Source organism: Xenopus tropicalis, chromosome 2, assembly GCF_000004195.4.
Source record: "Xenopus tropicalis strain Nigerian chromosome 2, UCB_Xtro_10.0, whole genome shotgun sequence".
Lineage (NCBI taxonomy): Eukaryota > Metazoa > Chordata > Amphibia > Anura > Pipidae > Xenopus > Xenopus tropicalis.
This window is the reverse complement of record NC_030678.2, coordinates 93,413,267-93,432,150: the sequence shown is the minus strand read 5'-3', so window position 1 is coordinate 93,432,150 and position 18,884 is coordinate 93,413,267. Positions and strand designations below refer to the sequence as shown.

General features: G+C 37.9%; 1 protein-coding gene across 1 annotated transcript in view; it reads left to right on the top strand.

Annotated features, from left to right (window-relative positions):
* Positions 1 to 8,943, top strand: part of LOC100489305 (multidrug and toxin extrusion protein 2) — a 31,529-nt gene extending 22,586 nt beyond the window's left edge. Inside the window, exons 11-17 of the mRNA XM_002933834.5 lie at positions 711 to 819; positions 1,755 to 1,830; positions 3,159 to 3,228; positions 4,176 to 4,308; positions 5,288 to 5,382; positions 6,636 to 6,714; positions 8,386 to 8,943. Coding sequence (XP_002933880.3) covers positions 711 to 819; positions 1,755 to 1,830; positions 3,159 to 3,228; positions 4,176 to 4,308; positions 5,288 to 5,382; positions 6,636 to 6,714; positions 8,386 to 8,576 — 753 coding nt within the window. The 3' untranslated portion in view covers positions 8,577 to 8,943. The remainder of the gene's footprint in view (positions 1 to 710; positions 820 to 1,754; positions 1,831 to 3,158; positions 3,229 to 4,175; positions 4,309 to 5,287; positions 5,383 to 6,635; positions 6,715 to 8,385) is intronic.
* Positions 8,944 to 18,884: the final 9,941 nt, after the last annotated feature.

The window sequence follows — 18,884 nt, the reverse complement described above, 5'->3', positions numbered from 1 at the left end:
AATATGCATTCTGGAAAACAGTAACATATTTTGTATATAGGGAGTAATTATTTTCTTTTTAAGGAACAAAAGTCACGTTTAAATGATAGGGACCCTGCACATGCCTCCTCCATACCTGCATCAACCCTTTCTCCTATACCTGTGCACCAAATACAGAATTGAGCAGTGGGTTGGCAGCCAACATGTGCAGGTCCGGATTTATTGGCAGGCCACAAAGTCCCGGTCCTAGGGTGGCAAAAAATAAATTTGGGACTGGGCAGGAGATTGACAAATATTTGAATCTCCCACCCAGTCCAGCAATCGGTGGGGAGAGGAGAGGTGTGTGCGAACGGGTGGGAGTATGGGGGGGGGGGGCAAAGTTATGAGGGGCCAAGGGGCGTCCTATCTTAAGATCCGGCCCTGAATATGTGAGGCACTTACATCCTTTGGGAGGTTCTATGATGGCGTCAGTCTCCCAGCAGGAGTGATTTCCCATTCACATAGAATACTAGTACATCTTTTCTGATGTTGGGCCACCAGAACCAACTGATTGATAATACTCACTGGTTGATATTGGTGATAGTCATTGCTCATAGTTATTAACATTTTGAAAAAGGTAATAATTGTATATTGTTGCAGATCTCTTGTGCTTACCATTGTTATTTATTTCTGTTTTGCATACATGCTGGATATACCAAATTGTATTAATTACAATTTCTAATATATTTCAGATTTCACTGGCACTAAGCCTGGCTTCCTGTATTAGAGTGGGTACATATTTGGGAGCTGGAGAAACAGAGCAAGCCAAAAGATCTGCTAGGCTTAGCTTTGTCATATCAGGTATGCATTACGCAATAGGGGAGCTGTACTTAGCTTAGTAGTGAAGGGTCCTACTGCCCTCTACATAGTGCAAAGATTTGTCACAGTACATTTGCTTTACATCAAGTGTCACCAGTTTTTACATATGAGTTTATGTTATACCAGAGATTACAAGAATAATTTGTTTTAGCTTGCTACAAAAATAATTATCTCATTGTTACAGGAGAGATAAATAATACTCTTTCTTTCATACCAGCTTTTTTATTTATTATCAGTGACCTCCTTTGCCTGGGAGGAAAAAGTCAGCAAAATAATTTCTTTAAAACAATCGATTATAGATTTCTACATAGCAGAGACAAATTTATCTTTAACAAAAAACAGCCGGACCAGAGTCCAGGGCTACTTGCTAACCTGAAACTGCATGGGCCCCCCACATTTCTCTGTATCAATCTAATTAAATGGCTAGCAGCCAGATAACTGAAATTAACATGGACTACTGTCATTAAATTTGTCGTTGTGTGCCTAATACAAGACCACTTTGATGATGGGATTGCAAATTAGAACTGGATAGTTTGGACATGTAACAGTTTTCTAAAAAGCAAATTAACAATGAGCACATAACCCACAGCCTGGCCCCTAAGTACACATTTCCTTTTATTATTCTTCTTGCAGTCAACTGGAATAAGTGTAAAGTTGTAATCATGAGTTACTGCACAGAGATAGGTTTACCCAGTATTAAAATATGAGCCACAATATGTCTGTAGTTACAAAACTCCAGAAGTAATGCCCTGTTCTTGCAGGGGTACACAGAGCCTAACAACAGGAAGAAAAGAATGTAGTTAATGAATGAGAAGTAAATTCTGTAAGGTTGACATGATTGACTTATTGTCACCACTATGTATCCATTGCATAGTTTACTAAATTAACCCTTTTATATGCAAAATATTCTTTTTCAGCCTTTCCAGTTTTTTTAGGCGTCGGCTTGCTTATTGGTTTAAGGCGGGAAATTGCTAGTATTTTCACCAATGACAGGTATATGATTCTCTTTTTATACAGAGGTTTATTTTAATTCCATATACAGGTATTATCTGGAAAACCCATTATCCAGAAAGTTCCAAATTACGGAAAGGTCATCTACCATAGACTCCATTTTAATCAAATAATTCACATTTTTAAAAATGATTTCCTTTTTTTCTCTAATAATAAAACAGTACCTTGTACTTGATACCAACTAAGATATAATTAATGCTTATTGGAGCCAAAACAATCCTATTGAGTTTAATTACTGATTAAATAATGTTTTTAGCAGACTTTAGGTAAGAGATCCAAATTACGGAAAGACCCCTTGTCCAGAAAACCCCAAGTCCCGAGCATTCTGGATAATGGGTCCCATACATGTATTTGATTTTACACATAAGCATAAAATTGACACAGGTTTGGAACTCTGACATACAGCACACATAGAAGAGCAGTAATTTAATTGAAAAAAAGATTTGGAATTGAATGTGTTTTATTCATGGTGGCTCTGACAGTATTATTCTCTGAAATACTTATGTTCCTATTTGCCGTAAGTCTAGGGACACATGGGCTACAAAATTATTTGTGTATATAAAGATGAAGCAGGTTTGATTCTGATTTGAAACACATATTGTACACAATCTCTATGTATGTCATTACTGAGTCAAACACACACACGTCATTTTTTGTAGAATACCCTAAAAAAAAGCAATGAAACCCTCCTTTAATAGCCCTTGTGCCCATAACCCATAAAATGATTTTATTGTTGGCAAAAGATGAAACAGTTAAGAGGCTGTTTACTTGCATATCTAGCTATATGGAATCTAAGCATTGCAGGCTATAACATGTAGCAATATTTCCATTCATCATCATATTGTCCTTAACTCTTTAATATCTCTTATCTCTTTTAAGGGATATTATTTTAAAAATTAAAAAATAGTTTACCTGCACTACATCATTTACATCATTTTGTAAATAATTTTACATCATTTTGTAAATATGTGTCCCCTCACACACCCCTAGTTTGCCTGTCATAAAGGGGTCATTTATAAACACTGGGCAAATTTTCAACTGAGCAGTAACCCATGGCAACCAATCAGATGATTGCTTTCAGTGTTCAACCTGCAGCTTGCTAAAAAAGCACTTATTGGTTGCAAAATTGTCCAGTGTTTATTAATGAGCCCATACATTAATTCAGTACTATTTATGCTTTTGTAAAAAAATACATTTAATGAGAAATAGTTTGTGATATTACTTTATAAGTGATCTCACTTTGTATTGTGTGAAATTTTAAATTATTCCCCTTGTGAGCCCTTACTGCCATATGTTTTTTTCCTCTTCAGCTCTATACTCTTCCTGGTCTCTGACATAATGCCACTGTGTGCTGTTTTCCAAATTGTAGGCTCTGCTTGTGTAAGTAAAGTTGTGTGCCTTGTAATAAATAGCAGGAAACATATAAAAGTATGGACATTATGAAACTAAAGTATCCACAAATGTCAGTGAAAATAATGGCAAATACAATGATTTGAATAAACTGTTGGATGGCTCTTTAGACAAGCTGGGAATGCTATAGATAAAGAGAAGAATAAGTGCAAAAACACTACGCTAAGGTCACAAGCCTAAAATCAGTCTCTTAAAGTGGACCTGTCACCCAGACATAAAAAGCTCTATAATAAAAGTCCTTTTCAAATGTAAAACATGTAACCCAAAGTCATTTTTTTTATTAACACATCTATACCCATTATATAAGCATTTAAATGTCCCAGCTGTCAGTCATATATTGCCTGACCCACCTCTATGCCTTAGGCACTTTCACTTTCAATTCAGAACTTCTTAGATGTCACTGCATTTCTCACATTCCCCCTCCCTCCTCACCATCTAATTTTGTAACCAGTGCATGGATATGTGTATCAGGTCCCCCCATACTGGCACAGAAACAAGATTTTGGTAGGATGCACAGCTTGCCTTAATAACAGTGTCCAAAAATGGAGCCTGTTTTCTGCAATGGTGAATTCCAGTGCTGAAGGAAATAAGTATCAAAAAATTTATATAGTGTAATTAAAGTTTATTTTGCTTGACAAACACAATAGAAAACAATTTATAATTATTTTTTAGGGTGACAGGTCCCCTTTAAGGTGTTTGCATTATGTTGTCTGGCTCCATCATTTAGCAGTCATGATGCAGGGATAATATACTGGCAAATGCGGGGTTATTTGGTTGGGCAGCAATTCATATACAACAGATTCTGAGCAACCACAGTAAACATTAGTTAGAAATGTTTCTGTTTTTCCCATAGTAGTTTTAGGATACAAAATTACTTCTTTATATTAGTGCTGACTCATTGATATTTCATCAACCAGAATCTTTTCTATGGGATTCTCAGAGGGATTGGAATGCAGAAAGTGGGAGCTTTTGTTACTGTTGGTGGCTATCTCCTCATAGTATTCCCAATGGCTGTTCCACTCATGTTTCCAGCAAAGCTTGGAGTTAAAGGTATGAACCTGGTTAAAATGCCTAATCATTTGCTACAAACTTACAAGAGAACGTGATCTGTATTATTAGAGGTTGTGGAAATTGCTTTTCTCAAATTGTTATTGAATTCCCAACACACATATCTAGCCCATTTAGATGTGTTATCAATATTTATCAAATGATTTTGAAGATTAAATAAAGAAGATAACAAAATAAACATTGTCTTGAGTCTGCTGAGAGATTCCATGGCTCAAATTATTGTGGGGGGGGGGGGGGGGGGTTCTAAGACACTACATTTCTAAAGACTGTGGACAACGATAATAACAATTTTGATTGGCTATTCTGATCGCATTGATCAAAATTCCAGCAAACACTGAATAGACAGAAATTTTTATGGAATCCACCTGCCATTGCTGTTGCTGTGCTTTCATTTTGCTACTTAAAATACATTCAAAATGACCTTGGCATCATTCTGTAATTCTGAAGCCTTATATGCAATTTATGTGGCAAAAAGCATAGAAATGTCACTAAATATCCTTTCTAAATTTGCTCACACGAATTCTTGAAGTAAAATTCATAGGCAATGGAATTGATTAACTATTACTCTAATATTAGGGGTCATTCTTCAGTATGGTCTATACTCTATTTTCCATTAAAATTCCCACATTTATACACAGCAAAATGCACTTCTGAGTTTGTAGTTATAATAATGAAGTGTCAATGGGCAGCAACAGATCCACTTTCAGCTGCGTTGAATACCAGTACCAGTCAGCGTAGATGCATATTATATGAATCTTTTATCTAGTCTTGAAGCATGTAAATGTTCTCTAGTCCTTCTACTGTATAATTACTCTGAGAGGCAGATTTACTAAAATGAATATTTTGAATAGACTAATTTCCACGAATTTGATGCCATATAATTGATTAAAAGTGGCTCTTCTGTGTATTTAGAATATATATTATTTCTTTTAAAATCAGCTGTTCCTCAATTTTTACATAGGATTTTGGACTGGAATAAATGCTGGACTTGCTGTCATGGACATTGTTTTTGTTATTTATTTATGGAAAGCAAACTGGAAGCTGATAACAGAAAAGGTAGCTTTTCTTTCTATAGTCAGTTGCATTTTCTAAAGACTAAAGGTGGCCATACACGGGTGGATTGTAGCTGCCAATATCGGTCCCATACCTCCCAACATTTTGAAAATGAAAAGAGGGACAAAAACAAATGATGCGCACAGCAGCATTTTTTTGATCACGCCCATTTTTGCGACCTCACCCCCTAAATACCACTCCCATTTGACTAAATTTGGCAGGTTATTTAAAGTTTTCTGGGGGTTTTGGGGTCCTGTTTTATGTGTAATTACAGTTTTGCTAGAAAGGTGACATTTTAGCTGCGAGTCTGAGTTCCCCCAAGAGACCTGTTTAGCCTATTCCAGTCATATAATTCGATTATTAGCCTAAATTCCACCAATATCGCCCACCCTTAGGTGAGGATTTTGGGAGAAGATCCGCTCGCTTGGCGACCTCACCAGGCGAGCGGATCTTTACGTGTATGGCCACCTTAAGATTATAATACTTTGACTATGTTTTCTTACTTTTTTTATGGTTGTCTAATATAATTGTGTCTGTTCAAAACCTATGATGTTTTTAACCCTAAAAATAACTAAAAACAACTGTAAATGTGAATGATATAAGAAATATGGTAGATCAGCCCCAAAGATACCTGGTATATTTAGATAAGCACAGGAAAATATTTTGCTTGTACAGTTCCAGTAATACCTTCCACCAAGCCATCCCTGTTGAAGGTTTAACTGGGCAAAGAGACTGCTACCTAGGTTAATAAGTAAGAGTTCAGGATTTTCTGCAGTGGTGTAATGTTAAGGAGCTGGGCCCTCACAAAAAGGGGGACAGGAACAGCTTGCACCCTCAACTGCGCACTGGTGGAACCATACAGTAAACCCCGCATCTTGGACCCCCTCCATTACAGTTGAGGTGTCTGCTGTATGGTAGTTACACCACTGGTGGTCAGAATCTTTGGACATTACCCCAATAATTACCCCACATTACCCCAGTATTTAGATAAAGATTAACATTTTTTTACACAGCTATAAATAGGGGGGTGGTCAGTGCAGTCACTGTGTTAACCATTTAGCAGATCACACTCTGTCTTCACATAACGTCCCTAAATACTTACAGATGAAGGTGCAACACTTGAAAATAGATTTCAGTTTCCATGAGCATAACAGTTTTATGAGTATTCTTAGTATAGTATAGAGCATGACCCTTGTACAATAGTACCTTTTGTCTATTTTGTTGTGATGTACAACTAAATATCCTTTTTGTTTAAGGCTCTGGAACGAGCAGGACTGAAAGAGTTAAAAGAGAAAGGCCCTACTGCTCTAGAGGCAAATGGCATTGCTTCCTCTGGTATGTTTAGCATTTTGAACCACTACGTTTTAGGAGGGAAGATGTACACTAAGGGGCACATTTACTAATCCGCGAACGCTCCAAATGCGTTTTTTTCGTAATGATCAGTATTTTTGCGACTTTTTCGTCACCGGCGAAACTTTTTCATATCTTGCACATATTTTTTGCAACTTTTTTGCTGCGCCAAGTACGAAAGTTTCTGATTCATTCAAGCTTCGGTATCGGTATCCTTGGGCCAGGTTGAAGCTGCAGAGTGCCGGAAAGGTTTTCCCGCTGTTTAGGATCGGTCAATACGAAAAAGTCGCGGCGGTGACGAAAAAGTCACGAAAAATACGAACTGTCGCGACGGCGACTAAAAAGTCGCAATATTTTCTTTTCCAATATGAATTGTTCCCATTCGGGATTCGAATTTGTGTTTTGGTAAATCTGCCCCTAAGTAATTTGATATGATATAATTTTTCATAATAAAAATGTACATAATGAAAATAACATTGCAGAAACCCCAAAAATGAATTATCGATGGTGGTGGTGTTGGCTGGATGAAGTACCAAAGATAAAACAAATTCTCAGGAGCGAATGCCCTTTTTTAGAGTTCTGGTTGAATATATGAGCCTTACTACATAAAGGATAAGGACATGAACTCACTGAGGTTGCCAATTTGTCAAGCACCCACCAAGTACTTATTTTCCGCTCCCAGGTAGTCCTTGCACTGATTTGTGCTGGGTGCATGCCTAGTACACTGCTATACTGCATTTCCATACAGCCCAAGCCTATGCAATAGTTATCTGGGAGAGAAAAAAAATTCCAGCACAGCACTCCCTAATGAAATAACCTGGCCTAGTACATTATTTACAGAAAGGGTGCACTGGAAGAGTATCCAACACATTGGCACCCCTAGTGAGTGAAATTTGCCTTGTTCTTTAAGGCTTAAGCCACACGGGGCTGGTTTATGGCCTGTGTGTGTAAACAGAGGCCAAAAAGCAGCCTCTATGCTCTGATTAGCTTTCATGTGACTGGGTGCCTGGGTGCAGGCACATGAAGCAAATTTACTTGTGCATTTCGGCACTGAACTCTGCTCCGTGCGTCTGTGCCATGCTGATAAAGTGGCTCTGGATGCAGGTACATGGAAAGGCTGTTTGGACTTTAGAGCATAGGGGCTGATTCTTGGTTTGCTTATAACCGCAGGGTGAGAATCAGCCCTGTGTGGCCATACCCTAAGGGCTCTAAACAGGGACATATCACCTGTCACTAGACAACATTTTACCCCCAGTTTTTTAGTTATAGATGGGGTCTGGGTTATTATTGGGGTCAGGGATTATGAATTTATTGCTGACTGTGGGTAAAAAGTTTTTTGGGCAGAACACATGTAGGCCCTGTATAAAACATAATATACCAACAACATTTTCAATCATGAAATAGTTTAACTGTCATAAATGTGCCACTTTTATTAAAGAGATACTGTTATGACAAACTTACTGTTAATTTTTACACAAGCTTTAACAGTGTTCTGTTACTTTTTGTCACATTAGGGTTCAGATTCCATATACTTTTATAGTCTATAAGTCTCCATATCTGTATACATTTATTTTACCTCCACTAAGCTTCCTGTCTCTTATACTAACATACAAGTCGATATGCAAAGTGCAAAATCATTTCTGTTTTTCCTTTCAGATCACTTTGAACTGAATAATTATGATACAATGAACTCTGCCTTCATAGGGGAACAGCATCTAGAAGGACTTTTTAAACATGAAGAAAAGCAGTCAATGAAAAAGCTGATGATACGGCGAACGTTTGAAGCACTTGCTATTGTTTCTGTTTTAGGAATTGGACTAATTATTCGATTTACTATAAACAACTAGTTTCCCCTCCCCAAAAAATGCAAGAATATTTAGCTAATTTAAGAAATATTAAGTCATTTACACAAAATGACTGACAGAACCAAACAGATGATGAACTGCCTTGTATGCATTATTTTATATGATGTTCTGATATAGATGGAAGTGCAAGTCACTTTGGTCATTTTTAATTCACAGAGGAAAGGGACAAATATGAACCTCTAAAAAAATGGCATTTTGTAGCAATTTCAACCTAGGGTAAAATCATTTTTTGTTATTTATATTTGTAATTGTCTTTTTATTGAATTCGGAAATGGCCCACCTGTTGCATTTAACATTCTGCTTTGCATTGTTGTACATTTCCAATACAGTATATTCCAGTTGCCATTTCTAACAGTCTCCATGATTTTTCAAAAACAGTTAAGCAAATGTTACACTGAACTTAGCCCAATGAACATTAAACAGCAGCACCAAAAAAAATTTGGAACCAGTAATCATCCACTTACAAATACAGGTATAGGACCCATTATCCAGAATGCTCGGGACCAAGGGTATTCCGGATAAGGGGTCTTTCCGTAATTTGGATCTCAACACATTAAGTCTACTAAAAAATCAATAAAACATTAATTAAACCCAATAGGATTGTTTTGCATCCAATAAGGATTATTTATATCTTAGTTGGGATCAATTCCAAGGTACCGTTTTATTTCTACATAGAAAAAGGAAATCAGTTTTACAATTCTGAATTATTTGATTATAATGGAGTCTATGGGAGACGGGCTTTCCGTAATTCAGAGCTTTCTGGATAACGGGTTTCCGGATAAGGGGTCCGATACCTGTACTATACAGTGCCCAAAAGATGACGTGCTACAAGTGAATCATCTTTTGGACACTCCATGCTTTTATTGCTGTTCACTGTCAGGGTTCCTCTTATGTAAATGGAGACCCTTGCATATTGGGAAAAAATAATTTCCAGATTTGTGTAATATCATTACATCATTTGGGGATCTTGAACATAAAGGACAAGGGAAGGCTTAATTACTTGGGGTGCCAATTTGTTAGGAACCCCCCAGTATGGTTGCCACCTTTTCTGTAAAAAAATACCAGCCTTTCTATATTTTTATCTTTCTTCCCTGCCATCAAGCAGTGTATTTCTCTTCACTGACAATTGAACTGGCTTGGGTATTATTGTAGTAAGCATTGTACCACCATTTTGTTTTACTAGAATAGTACTAGAATAGGGCTTAGTAATTCTAGTAAAGCCCTTGTTACAGGTGTGAGCTGTGCACAAGTGCAGCAGAATGACATTAAAAAAGATAAACTTCCTCTACTGTACACAGCCTATGGAAGCAGCAAGCATACCAGGGACAGGAAACAAAATGGCGGTACAGTCCTTACTACAAAAATACCCAAGCCAGTTCAATTGTCAGTGAAGAGAAATACCAGCCCCTGATCTGGGGTTTGTGATTCAGCCTTTTCCAAAAGTTTCAGAGTGACTGGTATCCTTGTGTAAAAAGCACAGTTTAAGCCAAGCCCTGTGTTCCCCTCCACCAAAAGGTGTGCAAGAACAGCAAAATCACAAGAATATGGCTTTGAGACAGGATTTACTCCATGACATGTTTGGAGCATGTAAGGCTCTTTGTCAGTTGTTATTCTTGTACTGCTGCACCTTTCCATGTAAAATTGTTCAGAGTGCTATTCCGAACACCTCTGCAATTAAAAAATAACAAACAATATATTGAAAACCTGAAAGAATAATTAATGTATTGCAAAAATGTGCAGAAGAGCAATCTGACATTAATTTGTGTCTGTGACTTACCAATATAAAGGACTATGTACTAATAAATGTGGCATTATTCAGAATGAATGCAACATAAATATCTTTTGCTCACTATTATTATCTGCATATACATCCCGTGTTACTCAGAACTTCAGCTTTGCAAATTTTTTTTGCACTTTGCATTTGGCCTTGTAAATAAGCCCTTGTGTCTTTTATGTAATTTACATCAAATATAACAAAGCAACATTTCTTAATTTAGTACAAAGCCAGAAGAATGCTGAGAAACAAGTAAAAGGGGATATGCTTCCATCTGATTCCTAGCTTATGCATTTTGAACTTCAAGTCATTGTTTTGAGTAAAGGCATGGTTTCAACCTGTTGTACCTGTCAGGTTTACTTATGAATTTCAGTTAAAATCTTTTCAGTGCAAGACTTAAATCATCCCTTTTTTGTTTTCTAAAAGGTAATTTTAAGGACCCAGTTTGTTGTGCAAATTAATTTCCATGGTTTGTACTTTATCATGTTCCTTGTTTGAGTGTTTCAGTTCAGTGAATATCTTTTTATCGTAAACACAACATACTCTGTTGAACTGTTGCATTTTTTAATTTGGACGTGTTCTTCCAAGTTATCAACGTTAAAAATATGAGCAAATACTCTATTGCCAATGGAATGCTGAGAAATGTGTTTCAATGGTGTATGTGTACCCTTGATTTCTAGCTGGTTTCTGCAAATTTGTGTTGGTCATGTATAGGGCTCTTAAACTGGAGTGGTGTGTGTGTCATGATTCTTCAGAATTAAAGAAGACAAAGTACACCTTCTGGCCTTGATATTTCCCACTGACCAACTTGTGAGACATCCTGAAACCTCAGCCCTCAAAATCAATATTTTCTTCAGACCAAGTACTATGGGTAGGTATGGCTAACAATACAAGGTTAAATCAACAGGTAGAAGTCCACCATGCTAAACTCTTGCACAATCAAAAATGTTTTAATATTATGTAATATAAAATGGAAATAGAGAATTCTGATTATTGAACATAAATACTCTGCCACACTTTTGCCTGACATTGCTAATACAATATGTTTTGCAGTTTCTAGTATAGCCTCATAGCAACACTCTTTTCAAATATAGGACCAGTAAATATGATCACTAGACTATACTCCCTACTTCTCTCTACCATCCAGTCTCCCTTCCTCACAGCTCATACTGCTTGGTGTCAGGACTTACCGGAGCTTGACGATGAGGACTGGGAGGAAGTAACAGACAGGGCTTACAACTATCTAATTTCCACAAGAGAAAAAAAATCCAATTCAAAATCAGGCTTCATCTGACTCCCTTACAGTTACACTGCATGGGAATCCGAGATTCGTCTCATTGCTCCAAGTGTAGCACCCTCGAGGCCAACTATTTCCATCTAATATGGCTATGCCCCCAAGTATACCATTTCTGGGACCAGGTCCTAGACTATGTTCAGAATACAACATCCCTACCTAAAATACTTACGCCCAAGGTATAATTATTTGGTATTGTGGATGATATTGTTTTTGACATTGCAACACATATCCTTTTCCGAACCTTACTGTTCTACACCAGGAAGTGTATCCTCTTCCAATGGATGTCACATCCTCCCCTGACACATAACAGGTGGCTCAACCTGCTCAGAGCTCTCCCACTGATACAGCTAACCTACACAGCAAGGGGATGCCCCCAAAAATATGACAAGGTATGGGTTAGAGCTATAGACCAATATTAATATGACCCCTCCACTGTTCCCTCCACTGGGAACCCCAAACTCCCCCTATCTTTTCTAGCAGGCGGTTGAATACCAATTTGGGTAGGGAGTCTCCAACTAATTAATATTGGTGAACTTGATGTATCTTAGACACATGAATGAAACACATTTGTAGGACCAATGCTGTACTGTTAAATGTTGATTTTTATGTTATAAATGCAAAATACCAGTAAAAGAATGGCAACACATAATTTCCTAATAAGCAGCACCATGTCAAGCCATAAGGGTCAACCAAAAGTTGGCTTACAATCAATTAGGGAATAATGTATAAATCTATTTTGCAAACTGGATAAACATTAATACTTTTTATTATATAACGCCAACATATTTAACAGCAGTTTACAGAGATTATTTACATCATTCTCTGCCCCAGTGGAGTTTATAGTCAATGTCTCTATTACTTTCATATGCACTATGGTAAGTGACATAATTTAATGGCAAATTCTCTACAGTTTACTGTCATTGGCCCCCAAGATAAAAGCCAGTTAGGAATCCCATGTCAGAATGTTACCCTGAAATCTGGTGTGGCTAATGGGTAGCACAATTAGATATGTACCTGTCTATTGGAGAAGCACATGTACAGTTCTGCTAAGGGTGCACAATGCAATGCATATTAATGCACGGGGCGGGGGGGATAGGGAGCGTGAAAAACTTGTTTGAATAAAAAAATTCAAATTTGCAAGTTTACAAACTTGAAACATTCTAAATTTTGAATTGAAAATATGGCTTGACTTTGCCCTAGGACAGCTCCCATTGACTTACATAAACTTGCAAGCGTTTTAAATTTTGGGAGTTTTAGCACACAAAAATTCGAATCATGAACAAAAAATGTTAACGTTGATAAATCACCCCTATATTGCCACATAGGATAGCATTTATCATTTACAAAGACAAATGTATGTACTGCACTAACATAGGTATACAGAGCCATATCTATACATTCCAGGATTAGTGAGCCAAGTTATGGTAGTCTTTTTGTGATACACATGGTATAAACTGACAGACTGAGGCATGGCCATGTAGGTATATAGGACTTCAATACTTCATGCAGCAAACCTTGCCCATATACAGACATAAACTTTCATGGATACTTCAGAAGTCAGCCTGATTTGTCCCCACCACTAGTCCTACTTACCAAATGCCCCCCCGATCTGACAACTGATGCCACAAATCTCTCCCTTTTAGCATGACGTTACACCTTTACATCACATCACCACCCTGTAGTTGACCTACCCTGGCCAGGATTAAATGTGGAAAAATGCAGCAACTCTAGTTGCTACTGAGCAGGAAGTCCAATGGAGATATCCTATTTGACATGGGAGGCAGGTATTTGGCCCAGGCACTATGATTATTACTATGGGTATTACCTAGTTCCCTGGGAACAGAAAGGGATCCCATTGTTCTTGTGTTCTTCCTCTTTTGGATGTGCTGGAGGGCCAAAGACAGGAGGGGGATGAATGATCCATTAATAAGTGTTAAAATATATTGCCTGTAATAACATACTCAAGAAGTGCAAGTCCCCTATTTTCACACTAACCACCATGCTGACCATGAGTCAGAACGTTGGTAAGATAAATAGGTTTATCATAATCCTCATCTAAACTCCAAGCAGGGTTGCCACCCGGCATGTAAATCACCAGCCAGGGCAGGGAAATGTACTTGCCGATAACTTTGTTATGCTGTATAAATCCCAAACTTCTTTGATCTTCTCTGCTGCTAGCTTACCCCTTATAACCACAGGCCCACCTCTGCTCTACTTATTTTCTAACCCAACTCACCCCTTTTCTGCCCTGTCTGCCCATTTTCCTGCCCCTTAAAATCATCATTCTGTGAGGTCAACTCCCACCCCCTTCACCAGAATGCCAGTATTAAAGGGCAGAAAAGGTGGTAACCCTAACTCCAGGCCTTTAAGATAATAAAAGGAACTGGTATTAAAAGTAAAATGTAGATCCAGGCACTGGTAGGATTGCTGGAATGATTTCCCCATTTGAAACAAATGTTCCCCTTCCTGTGTACATAGTCTCATCTACTAGGTAACAGTGTCCTTAAATCAGTGATAAGCCCCCAAGCCCACTTATGTAAGCTTACCTCTTTACAGAATAAGGAACTTTTGCAGCACATGGTATGACATGGCAGTAAAGATTTAAATAACAGTCATGGGTGCACTGACCATGGGATTTGCTACAGTAAAAGAGACAAATTGTGAATTAATGAGTGTGTGTGACTGTAACGTGCATGTGTACCTGATTTGCTGTGAGGAGGTGTGTGTGTGTATTAGTGTAAATATCCCAATGAGGAACTTTAGTTCCTTACACCTCCCAGTCTCAGCTGAGGAGAAAGAGTCCCATGACGGCTTATATGAGCCGGTGCCTGGCCAGATAGGGAACTATTGCAGCAAGTGATTGGGTGAGCCATTTGTTGCAATAGGTGTGCGAATGGACAGTAACAAAGGTTGAAGCCTTGGCGTGGCGTATAAAAACCTAATGGTGGAATATATAATAGAAATCCAGCCTGCACTTTGTGCCATACAAATGGATTCTATGATATATCTTTTTCCACAAGCTGTGTGTTACTTAAAACTGGTGTATCTCTGTAACACAGCCACTGTGTGTCTTCAGGACTGTGTCAGTCCTACAAGCAGTGTTTAATTGCCTCCAGCAGAATATTTTAATTAACTATATGTGTCCCACACAAATATATGTTATTGCCTTTACAAATATGGTTGTCTGGCAAAAGCCACATATGGATGAATTCCCTTTCCTTATCCTACTCACAAGCACTTAAAGGAAAACTATAAAAGCCTAACCAAAGAAGTAGGCTAGAAATGTTGAACATTATGTTTTGGGTTTCTGTACCAGCCCAAGGCACTCACAGCCCTTTAGATGGGAAGATCTGTGCCCCCCAAAGATGCCCCAGTAGCCCCCCATCTTCTTTTCTGCTGATTCCCTGCACATACTCTGCGCTGCTGTCAGTTACTGAGCTTAGGGACTCACTCACAATATACTGTATATATAGGATATAAATGTCACAATATAAAGCTGATTAGTAACTAATACATACTAGTACGTAGCAGCTCAGAAACCAGTACAATTGGCCAGAATTTAATAACCAGCCTATAGCATCAGCTTATATGACAGGCAAACCTCATTTTCTGCTATATTATTTGTGACAACCCCTAAGCTTAGCCTCTCAACACGTTCCCAGAGCCCACTGAGTGTGTGAGTGTCACAGACACCTTCCAGGATGGTGACCCTCCATGACAAGTTTTAAGTCCTGGATCATTATGGCTATTGAGAATCTGAAACTTTAGGCTGGTGCAGTAAGTTCAGTAAATAAAAGATTTTTAGCGATAATAATTTTTAGGGTTTAGTTCTCCTTTAATATGTGTTCTGTCTGCAAAGTCAAAGGTGCTGTTCATGGTTGTTAAGTGATATCAGATTTATTAGCTGGCTGGGAGGGTGTGGTAAGTGATGTACTATGGCTAATTCACATAAGACTGAGTCATATCTTCGTGAATTTTCTTGTCTGGTTTCCTTGCATATCCTGCCAACCCAAATCATTATAGAAACACATGGTAACAAATTAAGCTTACCTCTCACTGTGCAATGAAATGCATTACCATCATCAAGCCACTGTAGATGGCATTCTCTCCCTTAGGATTTGCAAGGGCCTCTTGGTTGCACAATGTGCTATTTGCATACAAGTGAATCAAAATACATTTTTTCTGTTTGTCTAAGGAGAGGTCTCTCATGGTTGAATTAGTAACAGACAAATAGAGCAGAACCTCTCATATATTAGCCAAGGATTCATTCTTATTTGTTAAATGAAAGAAATAAAAGCCATGGAAGATAATAAAGGTAAAGTGAAGTAAGTGGTTGGCTTTTTATTGAACTTCCATATATCTTAAGGGGAGAGATAGGGAGATTCTCTGTAGGCAGAGGAAGGAAGAGAGAGACTGTATTACAATGTAAATGTTGTTCTACAACTGAGTAATGTGTAAAAATGTTGGTATTTTGATTAACATCAAATTGATATGATAAATCAAACAATCCAGCCTGGAAGCGTTTTACAGCAGATAATCCTGCATCCAGGGCCTGTTTACTGTACCAGTAGGATCAGGGCAAACATCTCATTGATGGGTCCTAAGCACCCCATGAAATTCTCCACTCATTTTCATTAGTTTATAGAAGAAAATCCTTTAGGAACATTTGTTCAATAAAAACGTTAAGTAAAAGCAGCAAAGACATGTATTTGGATGTGTTATAGAGCTCTCCCATTTCTGGGGGTTCTTAACCAAACATTAAAGCAGATAAAATACAATATAATAAGTCTGATGGTGGGCCTTGAACAAATGCTCCTATTGCCCATGTATTAAAATGACCCTACCTAAAAATGAAAAGCAAAACAATTAAGGCATGCACACTCAGATGATGTTTAGCAGTTTCCTCAGATGTTGGAAATATCAGATTTCAGGGATGCACCTAAACCATAAGAATTCAGGAGATTGTGAAGTGGCAAACCTCAGGTTTATTTTTTCTGTTAGTGATGTCCTACAGAAAGGGATCCCAAGCCTGCCCAACACTTTCTTGAGCAATGAGCATACCTGTCTAAATTTGATTTTAAAAGGATTATCTTTTCATACTGAAAATCGAATGTAGAAAAATCAACAGACATATTCTCGGGTCATTTATTTATTTATATATAGACGACAGCTTGGTCATCATATACATCATACACATTAGTGTATGATCTTTATGTAGTTTACTGTAGCATCACACAACACACAGGTGTACTGTATTTCATCTGGAGCTTATTCACATTTTTCATATTTTTGGAGTGTGGGAGGAAACCAGAGTACTGGGTACCTTCTGTTTACCTTCTGGTTCTGCCCCCTTGCTGCCCTCTATTAAAATCGTTTAGCAAAAAGATTTTCCCAGGGCTCTTAGGTTGTAAGGTTGGCCTTACAATAGCCAAATTCACCCACAAGGCTTGTATTTGTCACGAGAGCCAGATTAAAAATGGCGCAGATAGAGTTACATATTTATGCCCTTAGTTAATATAGGCTCCTCAGATCTGAGGCCCAAACTGAAGTGCTAAAACTGTGCCTAGATTGGAACAAAGCACCTGCTTTCACTAATCCATTGGAGGGGCTTCTTAACTAGGGGTTAGTGAGGTGCTCCACTCTACTCTACATTTCTTCATTTTAATGTCACAGTTTCACACACCCAACATGTTGTTAGAAACTTATTGGGCAAATACTTTAGCAAACACCAGAGAAGTATATTTAAATAACACGTACTATATCAGCAAACAATAGAAAGAACAGGTTTTTGCAAAGTGTCATGTTTAAAAACAAGCTTCCAGAAAAATTAGCCTTACCTCCACGTTTCATGGGTGATACTGCCTACCATTTGTATGACTATTAAAACTGCAGTGTACAAAAGAACAATATTAATGTATAGTTGTCTGTAGGTGATCTGGAAACTCTGGCAAATGCCAGAGAGGCTGCTGTAAACTGCCATAGAACCAGTGCTTTATATTGGGTCTGTTGGGGGAATTTTTTGCTGGAAATGCCAGGACCACTTTTGAATTGCAGTTTAGATACTGCAGCAGTATAAGGCTGAAACCACAACATTTATCAAAAAAGAATGTAGCTAAAAATGCTGTATTTTATATACTGAGTTTACTTACCATCCCAAAAGTTCACCGGCCCTATAACATTATTTATCAGTGCGTTCAAATTTGTCCACAGCAGGTCCCCATCTTTTCACCTTTAGATGGCTGATGGCACTGCACATGCTCAGTGTGCCTCCAAGAAATCAGTTCACATTGCACTGTAACATCAAATAGCTGCCTCAGTTTTAAATACTGTTACATTTAACTTTCACTTGTATTAAATAACAATATGACTAAAAACCATCTTGGTATATGTCTATAGTGCTCTCAACAAAAAGTACACGTGGCAACAAAATATCAATGACTTATTCATAGCCATATATTACACATAGTATTACCTCACAGAAGAAAATTAAAATGAGTTATATGTCTTCTAGTGATCACCTTGTGTATGTGAATTGTGCCAGGTAGGGGATGGGAAGGTTTTAAGTACTCTTGGGGGCAATTGGGTAGTCTTCATACCATGGTCCTGATTCACATACACATGTAGAAGACATGTAACTAAGTTTGATTTTCATCTATCTGTGAGGTTATACCATATGTAATACAGGTCCTTTTCAAAAAATTAGCATATTGTGATAAAGTTCATTATTTTCTGTAATGTATTGATAAACATTAGACTTTCATATATTTTAGATTCATTACACACAACTGAAGTAGTCCAAGCCTTTTCTTGTTTTAATATTGATGATTGTGGCATACAGCTCATGAAAACCCAAAATTCCTATCTCAAAAAATTAGCATATCATGAAAAGGTTCTCTAAACAAGCTATTAACCTAATCATCTGAATCAACTAATTAACTCTAAAAACCTTAAAAAGATTCCTGAGGCTTTTAGAAACTCCCAGCCTGGTTCATTACTCAAAACCGCAATCATGGGTAAGACTGCCAACCTGACTGCTGTCCAGAAGGCCATCATTGACACCCTCAAGCAAGAGGGTAAGACACAGAAAGAAATTTCTGAACGAATAGGCTGTTCCCAGAGTGCTGTATCAAGGCACCTCAGTGGGAAGTCTGTGGGAAGGAAAAAGTGTGGCAGAAAACACTGCACAACGAGAAGAGGTGACTGGGCCCTGAGGAAGATT